General features: G+C 46.2%; 2 protein-coding genes across 2 annotated transcripts; both read left to right on the top strand.

The window, feature by feature from the left end:
- Nucleotides 1–2,719: 2,719 nt before the first annotated feature.
- Nucleotides 2,720–6,205, top strand: ACHE_51095A (uncharacterized protein; the record flags this gene model as incomplete). Its single annotated transcript, XM_043280884.1, has 1 exon — nucleotides 2,720–6,205. One exon carries the CDS (start codon nucleotides 2,720–2,722, stop codon nucleotides 6,203–6,205), a length of 3,486 nt encoding a protein of 1,161 aa, XP_043138419.1.
- A 4,876-nt stretch (nucleotides 6,206–11,081) lies between these two features.
- On the top strand, nucleotides 11,082–12,548 carry ACHE_51094A (uncharacterized protein; the record flags this gene model as incomplete). Its single annotated transcript, XM_043280883.1, has 1 exon — nucleotides 11,082–12,548. The coding sequence occupies one exon, from the start codon at nucleotides 11,082–11,084 to the stop codon at nucleotides 12,546–12,548; it is 1,467 nt and encodes a 488-aa protein (XP_043138418.1).
- Nucleotides 12,549–16,118: the final 3,570 nt, after the last annotated feature.

The raw sequence follows: 16,118 nt of genomic DNA, 5'->3' as shown, positions 1-16,118 counted from the left end.
AGTATAGTAGGGCAATGGATGAATGAACTCGATGATGGTTTTGAACTCTCCCCAGATGAGAAAGTTCAGTCGTTAACTATCTGGCTCACTCCAATGGGTTCCTCTACTGAGTGTCATGGAATGGAAACAGATCAAGTCACAGCTATACATATTGAGACAACGCGTTCTCGCAGTGTGACATTTCATTCCCCAGGCTTTCACTCCCTTCCACCCCAAAAGCTGCAACACCAGTACCAGAGTGACACTGGCAAGGGATTGACAGCCATCTCATGGATATTGAATGTATCTTCTGATCGCGTCCAAGCAGTCATTTCTGGGAACAGAAGCCAGAGAGCTCAGATGATCCCAGAACAACATCCCCCTTTTGACCAGGTGCAGAAACTTTACTTTGAAACACAGAATGACGACGGCTGTAGAGAGACCATAGTCGCAGCTGAGGCTCATTTCCGAGGCCGGGCGATTATCAGACTTGTCTTCGTCTATTTGTCAGATAGAAGAGCGAACATAGGTGACTTCAATGTCGCCGCCTGTCAAACAGTTCATTTTGCACGGGATGCTCAGATTATTGGCTTGTCTGTTGCGGCCACAGAGCATGAGCTAATGGAAATCGAGTTTGAAATTGAATGGAATGAGCAACCTCGTTATGAGAAGCTAAGACTCTCCATCGCTTCACCTGATGACCTGGCCAATACTGTTGGATATGACTGGCGAGATGTATGGTGCAGAGATGGAACGTCTGCGGAAAGCTACCAGCGGCTCTTAGCGCGCGATAGGGTATACAAACCCCTGAGTGAGTCAAGACTAGTCGGTATTTATGTGGGCTGTCAAGAGTTCTCCCGTGTTGGAGCATTATACGAGCCCACAAAGTATCTCAAAAAATATGAAGAGGACTCTCAATAGATAGGAATTCGGTTAGTTATTATCTACTATTCCGAGCCCATGACATCACCTCAAGTTGCAGATAAGTGCAATTCAGAGAGTGAAAAAAGAACAAGAAAGAGTTATATGAAATGGTTCCAAATGGTTCGAGGCTTCTTTAAAATTGATAAAGGTTGATGCCAATGGAATTTTCTGCAAGTCTTTCATTGAAAGCCTTGGTATTTTTTTTTTTGTCATACTTGTAACTAAGAATATAGAACTGATACTGAGCAGGTAATCAACTCTGAATGATGACATTTACTTCCAATCAGGTCTCTGAAATCTTGGGTCGAATAAACAGCTGTTTCCTTTCAGTATCACAAACCTCCAAAGGCGAGCGCCCAGACACACAGCAATTACTATAGTAAGTTTCAGCCGTCACATACGGGAAGGTCTTGAGCATATTCAACAGCTTGATGCACTACTTGATAAGCAGCTTAATGATGTTACACCTCGCCAGCGAGCTCCACCACGCTGTGCGGCTGTGGGATTATTGGGCACACTATAAGGACTTGTCCTAGTAAATAGCCATGTATTTAACTCGGAGATTGTCTCATTTAGTCAAATTTAATGGTGTTGGTGGTTGAAAAGCTTCAAAAAGTAATGGTTGCGGGCAAAACTCACACTTCGGCCGTATTTGCCCGGCCGGCATCCACATAAAAGTAAACTATTTTCGGAAGAATGCTCACCCCATGCGGGGTGAGCCAGTCGCGCACTCAAAGATGCCCCATATATTTCTTTCGAAACCAATTCTAAGTACATACGACCATAGGGTGTGGAGAACAGGGCTTCCCGTCCGCTCAGCCGTACTTAAGCCACACGCCGGCCGGTTAGTAGTTGGGTGGGTGACCACCAGCGAATCCCGGCTGTTGTATGTTTTCGTTTTTTCTTTCTAAGCTTTCTTTTTTTTTTTTCCTCGTTGTCGCTTTAAGGGTGGTTATGAGCAGGCGAGCATGGCCATGCAAAACAAAATCGCTTTTAAAGAATTATCCAACATAAGCGGGCATTCTTCACCCTTTTTTTCTTTTTTGCCTGTGTCTCTCTAGAGGCAGTTCTGATGTTACTGTCACGGAGCATGGATGCTCGCTAATTGCATAACGTAACCAACTACCGAGCTGCGCGGCTCTGTATTCCATATAAAATGACACTTTTTATAACCAGAATATTTCAACCACCAATAGATATAAATGTTTACTTATAAGATAGGGGTATGAATACATAAGCTAGAATAAGGTATATTACTTCCTAAAGATTTTGTAGCCTTTTGTAGTCACAGGCGCTCGAATATTGAAAATTACAAAAAAAATACAGCGGTAATTATATCACTTGGGAGAAATATTAATCTGAAGAAGCTTTCTGCTCAGAACATAGCGGCGAGACCAGCAAGTCGTAGCGCCATGATGGTTTATAGAGAAGAGTTGTTGGTGCCTGGTGGTCAAGATATATGGGTGTACGTGGGTTGGGTGGTGGAATATCCGGTTCGGCCCGAGATTATCATAATGCATGCACCCTCTTAAACACATATTGTCATTAACAACACCTAATCTGGGGAAATGCTCAAAAAGCCATATGTAACTATATACAGCATTAATTTAAGCCAGATGATAGTAAGTACGTCTTCTAGTACTGCCCAATCGTTGGATTTTATTCTGATTGGCTGTCACTAGCGGTGAGATAAAATAATATTGTGCGGCAGCCTGCTGATATTTGTTTGCCTAACCCCTCATCTAGCATCTCTCAGAAACCCAAGATCCAATTCAATAGATTGCTGCTGGCAAAGAGAAATTAAGATACTATTGAAATGGCGGGAAGTGATATCCCGCTTTCAGATTATGTCTTCGCAATTATCTGCGCGTTACCAAAAGAGCTTGCTGCCGCGAAAGCAATGCTCGACGAGACCTATCCTGAGATTCCCCCGGCTCCCTTAACCCAGTGTGCCTTTACACTGGGACGAATCGGGCGCCACAATATTGTCTTAGCCTCTCTCCCAGCAGGAGTGTACGGCACGACATCAGCAACGGCAGTTGTGTCTTATTTGCAATTATCATTTCCAGGTATTCGGTATGGGCTCATGGTTGGTATAGGCGGTGGAGTGCCGAAGGAAACAGCAGACATTCGATTGGGTGACGTGGTAGTCAGTAAGCCTACTGATACTTCTAGCGGCGTTGTCCAATATGATTTTGGCAAGACAAGTAGTGGAGGACACTTTCAGCCTACCGGCACGATGAACCAACCGCCGACCATCCTATTAACTGCAATCACGCAATTCGAAGCGAGGTGGATGATAAGAAGGGCTGATGAAATTTCAAGATTGATAGCGCATGTGCTGGGCCAGCATCCAGATATGGAGGCCGAATTCTCGAGACCTCAGGAAGCCGACCATCTTTTTGAAGCAACATATGAGCATGCTGAATTGGGAGCATCTTGTATCAATTGTGACCCTGAAAAAAAGGTCTCTCGGTCTTCACGAGGGTCTGCAGAGCCTCATACTCATTACGGAATCATTGCATCTGGCAATCAAGTGATCAAGGATGCCTATGCCCGAGATCGAATTGCAGGAAAGCTGAATGCACTGTGCTTTGAAATGGAAGCAGCCGGAATTATGAATCATCTTCCCTGTCTTGTGATCCGTGGAATATGTGACTATTGTGACTCGCACAAAAACAAGCAATGGCAAGGATACGCAGCTCTTACTGCTGCAGCCTATGCCAAGCTACTTTTATCTTTTGTCCCTGTCACCGACTCCCCAAGAATTCAAACAATGCAACAGGGATTCTCAATACTACCGTTCAATCGGAATCCGCAGTTTCTAGGGCGAGATAGCGAGATTAATCGGTTGGAAAAAGTTATCCTAGCTCAGAATCGCATCCGGAAAGCAGCAATTGCGGGGCTGGGTGGGGTTGGAAAGACACAGATTGCACTTGAGCTGGCATACCATTTCCTCGATCAAAATCCAAATTATTCGGTTTTCTGGATTCGATCAACCAACATGGAGGCCGTGGAAAAGTCATTCATAGATATATGTGATGCGCTTGGATTGCCGAGAACACCATCCAGTGACCCCAAGTTACAGGTGAAATCTTATCTAAGCAAAAGCGCTGGTCACTGGCTGCTGATTGTGGATAATGCCGATGACACGGAGCTATGGATGTCGTCTCAAAGCTCATACCCCACATTAAAAACGATCCTTCCCCAGTCCCCAAATGGGTTCACTGTGTTTACCACTCGTAACCAAAAACTTGCAACCAGCCTAGCTGGACCGCAAGTCATCAGAGTTTCCGAGCTTAGCAAAGATCTAGCGATGGATTTACTGAGAGCCTGCCTCATCGAGGAAGATCTAATGAACGACAGTGAATCTGCCAAAATCCTTGTACACCAGTTGGGTGGTTTGCCATTAGCACTGATACAAGCTGCAAGCTTTATTAATCAAAATTTGATTTCCCTGAAGGTCTACTTGTCCCTACTTGGCGAGCAAGAGGATACAAAAGTGGAGTTGCTCAGCGAGGATTTTGATGATGATTATCAATATGAAGGTGTTCAAAATCCGGTCTCAGCGACATGGTTGATTTCGTTTGAACAAATTTGCAGGGCAGACTCTCTCGCGACAGAATACTTATCGCGTATTGCATGCATTGATTCCCGGGATATACCACTTTCCATATTCCCACCCAACGGTTCAGTGGTCGAGCAGCGGAAAGCATTGGGAACCCTTAAGGCATATTCTTTCATTTCAGAGATGGCCGATGTCCAGTTTGTGAATATGCATCAGCTTGTTCACTTAGCGACGAGAAATTGGCTTAGGACCAAGGGAGTTATAGAAGATTGGACCATCAGAACAGGCGAATATTTGAGTCAAATTTTCCCCTCTGATGATCCCAGGAACCGGGCAGTGTGGCGGCGGTACCTGCCACACGCACAATATATTCTTCAAAGTGAGAATTTTCCATGGAAAACAGCCGCAAAGGAAAAGCTGTCCCAGAGCGCTGCTCAGTGCCTGTATGCTGATGGACGATATCGCGAAGCAGCAACACTCTTTCAAATTGTGTTGGGCAGGCGGACTCAGCAGCTCGAAAAGAGAGATCCAAAGATCCTTAAGAGCATGCAATGGTTAGCATCGACATATGGGAAGCTGGGACAATGGAAGGAAGCTAGAGAGCTAGAAGTGCAAGTGATGAACACAGCCGAGAAAATGTTGAGCCTTGAGCATCTTGACATATTATCGGCTAACAAGAACAATCGCGCAGGGTTACTCTGGGGTGAGGGCCGATTTAAGGAGGCCGAAGAGCTACTCATACAAGCGGTGGACATGCACAAGACAGTGCTTGGCCCTGAAGATGGTGGCACACTTACCAGCATGGCCAACCTCGGATCATCATACAAGAGTGAAGGCCGATGGAAGGAGGCTGAAGAGCTATTCATAGAAGTGGTTGACACAAGCAAGACAGTGCTAGGCGCTGAAGATCCTGTGACACTGACCACCATGGAGAACCTCGCAACGACATACAGTAACCAGGGCCGATGGAAGGAAGGAGAAGAGCTAGGACTGCAAGTGATGAACACACGCAAGACAGTGCTGGGTGCTGAACACCCTGACACACTGACCAGCATGGCCAACCTCGCATGCACATACGGTAACCAGGGCCGATGGAAGGAAGCTGAAAAGCTACTCGTACAAGCGGTAAACACGAGCAAGACAGTACTGGGCGCTGAAAACCATGACACACTGGCCAGCACGGCCAACCTCGCCTGGACATATGGTAACCAGGGCCGATGGAAGGAAGCTGAAGAGCTGCAAGTGCAAGTGATGGTCTCACGCAAGGCAGTGTTAAAACCTGAACACCCTGACACACTGACCAGCATGGCCAACCTCGCCTGGACATACAGTAACCAGGGCCGATGGAAGGAAGCTGAAGAGCTGCAAGTGCAAGTGATGGTCTCACGCAAAGCAGTGTTAAAACCTGAACACCCTGACACACTTACCAGCATGGCCAACCTCGCATGGACATATAATAACCAGGGCCGATTAAAGGAAGCCGAAGAGCTAGGAATGCAAGTGTTGAACACACGCAAGGAAGTGCTGGGTGCTAAACACCATGACACACTGATCAGCCTGTGGAATATGGCATATACATTGAAACACCAACGGCGCCATGATGAAGCTATTACACTGCTCAAAACTTGTGTTCAGCTACAAAAACAGCAACTTGGGCACACTCATCCATACACTATTCGAGCGTTGTCTGACCTCGAAATCTGGCAAAAGTCCTTCTCCAGCAGCCTCATATAGACACCGCTCCCTTAGATCCATAGATCTGTTAGAAAATCAGCAATCTGTGACGGCTCGACAGCTCAACGCAGCCATCCGAGCAGGCAAATAAAGAAAGCGTTTAGCACGGCCACACAACCCATAGATAAACTTGTCTTCTTCTCTATTTCAGATTTGATATTATCCTCGATGGCTTCAATAGTTTAGATAGAAATTCAGTTCGTTAGTATCTACTATTCCGAGCCAGTGACACTATCGTCAAATCACTGCCGGCGAATACCCACTTTACATTCGGATGAACCAAAATCCTGTGATCCAGAATCGCCTTCCAGCTAGATTTTACCTAAGCTGCGGCATTACGACTTGGATGTGGTTCCCACACACTTCCTAAGCATGATTGCGTGTCGGTCGATCATCATCATGCCTGAGTCCTGCTTCAGAGGTGGATCCAGCTCATCTGCCATATGCCTGAGCGAGATAGAAACCCAGTCCTTTCCGGCAGTATTTATTGTCTGTAGTGATTCAATGCATGTGATTCTGGGTTGCTAGAGTAGACCCGCCCCGGCGTTGCCCAGCCGCCTCTCCTCAGAGGTTCCTGGATTCCTGTTCATTTCCGCGCAGACAGCCGCTAGCAAGATTCCCATTGAAGGCGAATGTCACAATAACAATTTGACAGTAAGTGAGATGGTAGCTTACCTTTGAAAATACTGGAATATACTGACATTCCATGAGGATGATTTCAGACAGAACCGACCACGCAAAATCAAATTGAGGACTATTATGACGTAAAAGCCTACATACATTAAGTCAATCCTCCCAGCATCATGTAGACAACGGTGCATTGGCCTTGACTGACAAAGTATAACTTACAAATCTAATGAGGTTATATCACTTGTATATTTTTAATTCTTTTGTTCTGTCTAGGCATGCGTTACTAATGTAAGCGCATCAAGCAGTATAGTGAGGCAGAAAGTGTTCCATACAGCGCTGTTAGAAGTCTTGGAACTTGCTAACTCACGACTCTTGACTGCCCTCGCATAAGCCCAATTAGTCGCCCGACGGGCACCCACTCAATCAAGCACTGCCTACTCAAAACCAGCACGGGTAGCGCCCGGTGGCCCATTCATCAGAGAGTTTGCATGGCTGTCAAGACAATGACAATGTAGACAGTCATGGACGCCAATCATGCAAAGTTGCTGTGGAGGAAGTCTCTATACTAATGCTAGTGCGTCGCGTACCCATATAAGGTAAGCAATATACTTTGTAGTTCGATCATATGCTGTACATTGTAAACAAAAAACGCTTGTAAACCAGAATAGAGATTCATCGAAAATCACTGAGAATTGCTTAGAGTACTCTTTATTACAATGACACAAGCCCAGCTTGGTGTTGACATTCCAATGCTAGCCTTCCCTGAGTGGAGCCTCACACAACTGTTCTGTGACACCTCTCTGCGTGATTTAAAAGATGAACTTTCTGTTCAAGCAGCTTCGCCCCACAGATATTACACTCAACCCCTTTGGTTGGCCAGGGAGGATTGACATGTTTTCATAGAAAATGCCTGGTGAGTGAACTGGGTATTGCATGTTCCGCAATCCGATTCTTTAGTGGGAGATTAGCATTCCCCAGGCAAAGAAAGCAGAGTGTCACAACCTGGCTTCTCTCGTATCGTACCTAGGGTTCTAGTTAGTTGTATTTCGAGACAGGACACTTACCCTAAGTGTCTCCCAAGTAATCGTATGCTCAATGCCCCTCCGGGTCCGGTTCAGTATGTCGTATGCGTTGATGGGTATATCGCCCCCTCCAGGCTCCGTAAGATAATCCACAAGTATGAGACGGTAAAGGTAGCGAATAGAGAAACAAGGCCAACCGAGTACGTGTACTGGGTTGTTGGTTAAGTGCGGACGAGTCAGAAACTAGAAGGTAACCAATGCTTGATTAACTAGATTGATCGCGAAGAACTCAACTAAGTACATGAATGAGCGTCCTTATATATCCTTGGGCCTGTATACCGTATACCATATACCATATACCATCCTGTATACCGTGCCGTATACCATATGTCAGAGGTGCGGCTTAGTCAGGGTCGAAAGTCCGTATCGAGCGTATATGGTTGAGGTCTCTGATTTGTGCAAATGAAGCTATCTAGGATCCTATATAAGACCGTAGCTACCTCAACAGAGTATCCTAAGCGAATGTGCGGTTTTAATAGCAATAAGGGCAAAGGAATGAATAAGCTGCTTGTGCCATATGATATCAGTGAGGCATCAATCAGGCATCAGTTGGTATTGTTCGGTAAGGAACCTCTAACGTATAACGTAACCGACCACCGAGCTGGCCAGCTGGCCGCCGCCTACCGCCGAATCGTACTATAGTATACACTGATTTTGAAGCCTTTCTCCCCAGAAAATTGATATATATTATCCATAAAAACAATAGACTATTTCTCAGGACGTTTTAGCCGATTGTGGCCTATTTTATCACATGTGCTACAGGTTGGTGGCTTACGCCGCCTGGAAACTGGGTGGTATGCTTCCTTTACTATAGCCTCCTGTTCTTGCGCTTTTTGTAGTCCTTTGGCACCTGTCAGGCTCCCTCCAGCTTGTATAAAGGCCCTAGGAGCTGCTCTTCTCTGTTTTTGATGCCGGTTTTCCACGCGAAGCTGGTGGACTTCGTGCCGTAGTAGGATGGCATTTTGCATGGTCATCTCCTGTCACAGGCTGCGCCTGTAGAATAAATGATATGTTATTCGGAGAGATGATCGGAGGGGTTACCAGACTACCTACCCCGCACGGCGTACATTTGTATATAAAGCTGTCCGATCGGACATCCGTTCTCCTGTTCTTCAACGAAATCTTTTGTGAGATAGCTAGTCATTAGCACTACGGGCTTAGCCCTTAACATTAGATTTCGTTCCTTTCCTTTCCTATCGGCGGCCCAATCGTGCGATAGAGGGATCGACTGAAAATAGTATAATCACGACGATAACCACGACGAGAACCACGACGATAACCACGACGAGAACCACGACGATAACCACGACGAGAACCACGACGAGAACCACGACGAGAACCACGACGAGAACCACGACGACAAGAACTCATGCCCACATATGAAGCCCCTACCATTAGCGATCACGAAGAATCCGCACTGAGTGCTGAACCGGAAACTACAGACTCACAGGAGACCCCAAGCACTATGAGCCAAAGCAATGATAACAATAGTGTGCACCAGCGCCCCCGACAAATCTTACCGGATCCTGAGGTGTTTAAGGGAGATATTGCTTCCTATCAGAACTTCAAACATCTCCTGAAAGCGAAGCTCCATGTCGACAGGAAGGCCCTGGGAGGTCCTTATGAATGCCTCTGGTATGCCTATGGACGATTGTCTGGCAATGCAGCTAGCCATATTCTTCCATGGATGATTGCCAACGCTGATTCGCCCACTATGGTAAACGACGATACAGTGACCAAACTCTTCGAACATCTTGATTTCAACTATATGGATAAGGAGCTCCAGAGGAAGGCTATGTACAACCTTAGCACATTGAAACAAGGCAACAAAACCATCAATGAACTGCTTGCAACCTTTGACCGTTATCTGATGGAGGCTGGCCAACAGAACCAGCCCGACAATATGAAGATTTTTTGGTTGGAAAACACCCTCAATGACGATATATTCAATCGACTTGTTAACGCGCCTACCTGCAAAACATTTAGCGAATACTGTGTTCAACTCCAGGGTATCTATGATAGGCATCAGAAATACCAACAGCGCTCTGCAGAACACCGAGCACCTTCCAACGCTATGTGAACTGGACTCTACAGGAATTCCTTGATGAATTTGTGTCTGCATACCTAGATGACATCCTAGTTTTCTCCTCTGGATCCCTTCAGGACCACCGTGAAAAAGTCTCCAAAGTCCTGCAACGGCTCAAGGATGCTGGTCTTCAGCTTGATATTGACAAGTGCGAATTTGAAGTACAATCCACCAAGTACCTGGGCTTTATTATTGAGGCAGGCAAAGGCATCCGCATGGACCCTGCCAAAATTTCAGCTATCAAGGATTGGGCAGCCCCAACCAGTGTACGGGGGTGCGTTCCTTCCTAGGGTTCGCCAATTTTTATCGACGGTTCATACGAAACTTTGCAAATATCACAGCACCACTCACTGCACTCACCAAGAAGGAAGCAAAATTCACATGGAATTCAGACGCTGACAAGGCTTTCAACCAGCTCAAGGAGATGTTTACCACTGCACCTATCTTAACGCAATTTGATCCAGACCGCGCTACAGTGGTAGAGGCTGACTCCTCTGGCTGGGCTACTGGTGGTGTATTGTCCCAATATGATGACAATGGGGTACTGCGCCCATGTGCCTTCTTCTCAAAAAAGAACTCACCTGCAGAATGCAACTATGAGATCCATGACAAGGAGTTGCTAGCAATCATCAATTGTTTGAAGGAATGGGAATCAGAGCTCATTAGCACACCCAAGTTCATCATTATCACTGATCATAAGAATCTCCGCTATTTTATGAAGCTGCGACGCCTTAATGAACGACAGATGCGCTGGGCAGATATATTGAGCCGCTATGACTTCTACCTCCAGTACCGACCTGGGAAACTTGCCCTTACTCCTGACGCCCTATCTCGCCGAGATCAAGACATGCCCAACGACCCAGGTGATGAACGACTGCAGATGCGAGAGAAGCGCCTCTTGGACCCTAATGCGTTTGTTGAGACCAGTGAATGCACCATATGCTGTGTGTCAGCTGTACAGGTCGACAAGTCCATTCAAATCCTACCAATCCATACTAGTAATGGAACTACAGAAAATGAAAACACCACCTCAGATCTTGAACAGCAATGGAGCCATGCAGAAGCTGAGGATACCACTATGCCCATACTTCGTGATGCCATCCGTGCAGGATTACCTCATTTCCCTCCTGAACTGGGAATCCAGGTCTCAATTGGCGAATGTGAATTAGACTCTGATGGTCGGATCCTCTTTCGCAAACGACGATGGGTTCCCAATAATGAACCTTTACGAACAAGATTAATGCAAGAAGCCCATGACTCCCCACTGTCTGGGCATCCAGGTAGCAATGCACTATATAGTCTACTTGCTCGACAACTTTTCTGGCCCAATATGAGTGCAGATGTGAAACGTTTTGTCAAGAATTGTGACCAATGTGGAGCTACCAACATATGGCGAGATCGACGACAAGGACTGCTGAAACCCTTACCTATCCCAGATCGCAAATGGCGTGAACTCTCCATGGATTTTATAGAAGGACTGCCAGAGTCAAATGGTTACAGTGCTATCCTGGTGATAGTAGACCGCCTCACAAAAGGGACTATCCTAATCCCTTGTGCAAGGACAGGAAGTGACTACATTGTACCAAAGTTCCTGCAGCATGTTGTGGCATACCATGGCCTCCCAGCTGCTATCACCTCTGATCGCGGCTCACAGTTTGTGGGTGAACTCTGGGAACGCATGTGTAGCCTCCTCAAGATCAATCGACGCCTATCCACTGCCTACCACCCCCAAACTGATGGGCAAACAGAGCGCATGAATGCAGTTGTTGAGAGCTATCTCCGTAACTTTTGCAACTTTGCACAGGACAACTGGTCAGAAATCCTACCTATGGCGCAGCTTGCAATTGCCAACCAGACTGCAGCTTCTACTGGGTTCAGCCCCTTTTTCCTTGACCATGGGTACCACTTGGAGACACTTCAACTAGTTGAACCAGTCACTGAAGAACTCCAACAATCATCCAGTGGGTCTGCAGGTGCACGAATAGCTGACAAACTCAAGAATGCATTGGAGGTCGCTCAAAGTGAGTTAGCTGCAGCCCAGGAACGACAGGAACAATATGCCAACCGTTACCGAAACCTTGCACCACACTACAAGCCTGGTGATAAAGTTTGGCTCGCCCTGCATAATATCCGAACAAGCCGTCCCAGCAAGAAGCTTGATGTGCGCCAGGCCAAATATACCGTCCTAGCACAGATTAGCCCGTATGCCTACCGACTGAACACACCAGAGGGTATCCACCCTGTCTTCCATGTTGACCTCCTCCGGCCAGCAGCAAACAACCCCTTTCCCAGTCAGCGCAATGACGACTATCAGCCCCCAGCTGTGCTTGTTGACGGCGAGGAAGAATACCAGGTGGAGCGTATACTGGACTACCGACAGATCCGCCGTGGACGGGGATTTCAGCGACAATACCTAGTGAAATGGACCGGTTATCTACATCCTGAATGGACTGCTGCGCACAACATGGAGAATACCGCCGCACTGGATGAATGGGAGCAACGCCACGGAAGCCAGAGCCCTGTGAGGGATGGGGATGATTCTTAGGAGGGGGGTGTTGTCACAGGCTGCGCCTGTAGAATAAATGATATGTTATTCGGAGAGATGATCGGAGGGGTTACCAGACTACCTACCCCGCACGGCGTACATTTGTATATAAAGCTGTCCGATCGGACATCCGTTCTCCTGTTCTTCAACGAAATCTTTTGTGAGATAGCTAGTCATTAGCACTACGGGCTTAGCCCTTAACATCTCCGCCTCTCTCATGACCTTTCCCATTGCCTCCTGCATAGTTGATGGGGACACCTGATGACTTTGGAGGTGATTTATTCGCTTCTTTTGGGCCTCAAGCTGGTTTATATCCGCTGGAGTCTTTCCTGCACCAAAGGATTGATTGCTATGTGATGATGAAGGCGGCGTCGGTGTTTTATATGGTATATGAAGCTTTGAAAGGACTCGCTCAGGTGAAAATGGGACCAGGCCAGTTGCTGCAAAGCTGCTTCGAATGTTTGATGATGATAGAGCTTGGTAATGGACGGTAGGGTATATATAGAGGAATTCTGTTTTATCCACAACGTTGATTTCCTTCTGCATCTTTTTGGTGATTCTTTCGCCATATAAGCGTTTCAATGGCGAAAAGCAGCCAACATCCAATGGCTGAAGAAGATGAGATGAATGCGGAGGCATATATAAAGGAATAATATTCCTTTCTGTACAAAATCTGTCGAATTCTGCAGTGGCATGGCTGCTATGGCCATCCAAAATCAACATGCGATATCTCCCTAATGTACGGGAGGCTGTATGTGGCTCAAAGACATTTTGAAGCCACTTGTAACGGGCTAGGCCCGAAAGGCACCTCGAATCATAAATGGTTCTCGATTGAAGCTATTCACAAGAGCGTGCCGAAGTCAGGTGATCGTAGATCACCTGATCACGAGTATATAAATCCACCGCCAGCGTGTCTTTCTTTCTTTCTTTCTTTCCTTCTCAACGAGTTCTTTTGTACATATCTATATATTAGATAGCAAGGCTTCAACCCATTACACGGATCCGACCGGTCGGGAGTAAGGCGCCATGGTCAACACAGCCCGCAGGAAGCTGGCAAACAAAAAGGAAGTCTGAGTAGAAGATTAAAAAGGTGAGAATAAGTGGTTCTGTGGATGAAGAGACCTCAAAAGAATGGGAAGTGCTCCAAGAGATGCTCATGGGAGGAAGGATGGAAGCAGGGAAGGACACTGTCGGCACAATGGGATTTAAAAATTCAAGAAAACATGATGGTCAAGGGGAGCCAAAAACTGGCTACCCTTTGCGACCGCAGCGAGAGTGTTTTGATGGATGAGGTTAACAAAATAGCAACAAAAGTCCCATTTGAGACTAGCGTCAAGAGGCCTGGCGTGGAGGGAAAGCCCGTGGCCGTGGAAATACCCTCCCCTGATGCCAAGACGAAAATTGGTTAGCAGGGCTCCTAAAACGGCCGCCTGCTAACCGTCGCATCAGTAATATGGGGAGAAATATTAATCTGAAGAAGCTTTCTGCTCAGATTATATAATTTTAGTACCATGATATACTATATTTGAATTTTAGGCTCTGTATATATTTTGTTGCTGAGATATTGAGGTTATAAAAAGTGCCATTTTATATGGAATACAGAGCCGCGCAGCTCGGTGGGATGCGCAGCTCGGTAGTTGGTTACGTTACTGGAATGTGTTCTGTTTCGCATATTCAGCCCAGATCTTAGTCTATCGGTCTACTCAAGCTGTGAAGTGGAAATGAAAGATATGCGGGAAAAGGAGAGAAACATCACTTGCGGTTTGGTGCTGTACGGGTATCTATTAAACATGGCGGCTATATGTACTCATCAATATCACCATAAAGTTTCCGAATAATATGGCTGGATAGTGTCTACCAGGTAATCAATCCAATCGTTTTGCTACTTTCAGACATAGAGGGCCTTTGAAAATTCCCAGCCCACAATCCCAGACATTTCCATCCTTCACCATGACATTTTGGTGTCGTAAATCTCCATGAATGAACACAATTCGATGGTTGGTGTGGGAGAGCATGCCAGCTAGGAAGCCCCTAATTTGGCGCTTTAGCGCTTGTGATTGATACGCATCAATAATGGTATTGTTGAACTCTTCCTCAGAATGGAACGGCCCTTTTCAGACGTTCTAGTATCTAGAAACACACCATAACAGACTAACCCTCTCATGGTCGTGTACTGATAACTCAAACTCATGAACGTTGATTTGCATTCTTGTGTAATGAACCCTTTCTAAAGAAAACTGGAAAAAATGGGACTAACTATAGTATAAAGAATAGAGGTTGCTTTCAGATAGCGTCGACCAACATTATCCTGGCGCTGACCCGATAGACTCAGTGCCGCCCATACTGACAATTGATGGGGCAATTCTTAAGTGGCACGATAGAGCAATCTATCCATGGCAATATTTACAACCACAAAATTGACCATGGATGGGCCTTAGCATCCACAAGGTCCAGGATCATTGGATCATTCATTGATTTTTCTTTCTGTTACCTACAGCGTCCAGGAAAAGAACCGTGAAGTCCTCGCTTATACTTGCGATATTCCATGAATTATTATCAACCGAAAGTAAACGAAGGGAATCTCAATGTCTATACGTCGAGTAAGCCCGTTCACCCTTCCATGCCATGTCAGTACTAACTAGAGTAATCACCAGATCCCTCAACGGCCAATTGGCCGGGCTCTACACCTACAATCACGATGGGACCACAGACGGAGAATCCAACTTTCCCCTATCCGCTGAAACAGATCCCCTGAACTGCACGCTTGCAAGGATTAATGGACAAGGTATCGATGCCGCCGGCCCGTTCGGGATCACTGGTACTTTTAATGCACAAGTACCGGCGATGGGCTGAGAGTAGCAAATACGAAGGAAAGCCGATGGTCGAACGGTGGTTCCTTCCTAGTCGTGTAATCGGAACGATTTGATAAACGGCAAAGTCGGTATATGTTGGAAATCGTCGGCAGTGAGGTGTAATAGGTGAGGCATTCGGCTCATTTTCCACAGCTGCCCAAGAGTCAGAGATTCCATCTCCTCCTGCTCTATCTTCTCGTCAGTAATACTTAGATAGTCACTATTATAATTCAACCAGAGCGACAGCGACATATCTGACAGTTGACCCTTCCATGGACTGAGCAGCTGAAACATAAGCTCAGAGACTACTCGGTGATGCCAGTCTGGCAGGTCCACATAGAGCTCATCGTTTCCCCGAAACTTTTATGAAATCGCGCCATTCAATCTTTGGCCACCAGAGAATGTGTCGAATATACCCCGCCCTTGTGCGTCAATAAGGATCTCCAGATGTGAACTGTCGTAGTTTTTCAACCGAGTCTAGCTTGAAGACAGAGATTTGTTGCCAAATTATTCGCTGCACGATTGCTTGCTATTGACGAGACATAATCGCGTACCGGGCGAGTTTCGGTTGTCCATCTATGCGTATGCCGGAAATGTTGTATTCATTTTCGGACGCTATATCATTCGTCAAAGAGATAATAATAAAATGGATTATTACGTTTGGTGAGATTTCCATCTTTTCTATGCTTTGGTGTTATGGCAGAAAGCAGAAAGAGTT

Source organism: Aspergillus chevalieri, chromosome 5 (assembly GCF_016861735.1).
Source record: "Aspergillus chevalieri M1 DNA, chromosome 5, nearly complete sequence".
NCBI classification, from domain to species: Eukaryota; Fungi; Ascomycota; class Eurotiomycetes; order Eurotiales; family Aspergillaceae; genus Aspergillus; species Aspergillus chevalieri.
This window is presented reverse-complemented; position numbering and strand designations above follow the sequence as displayed.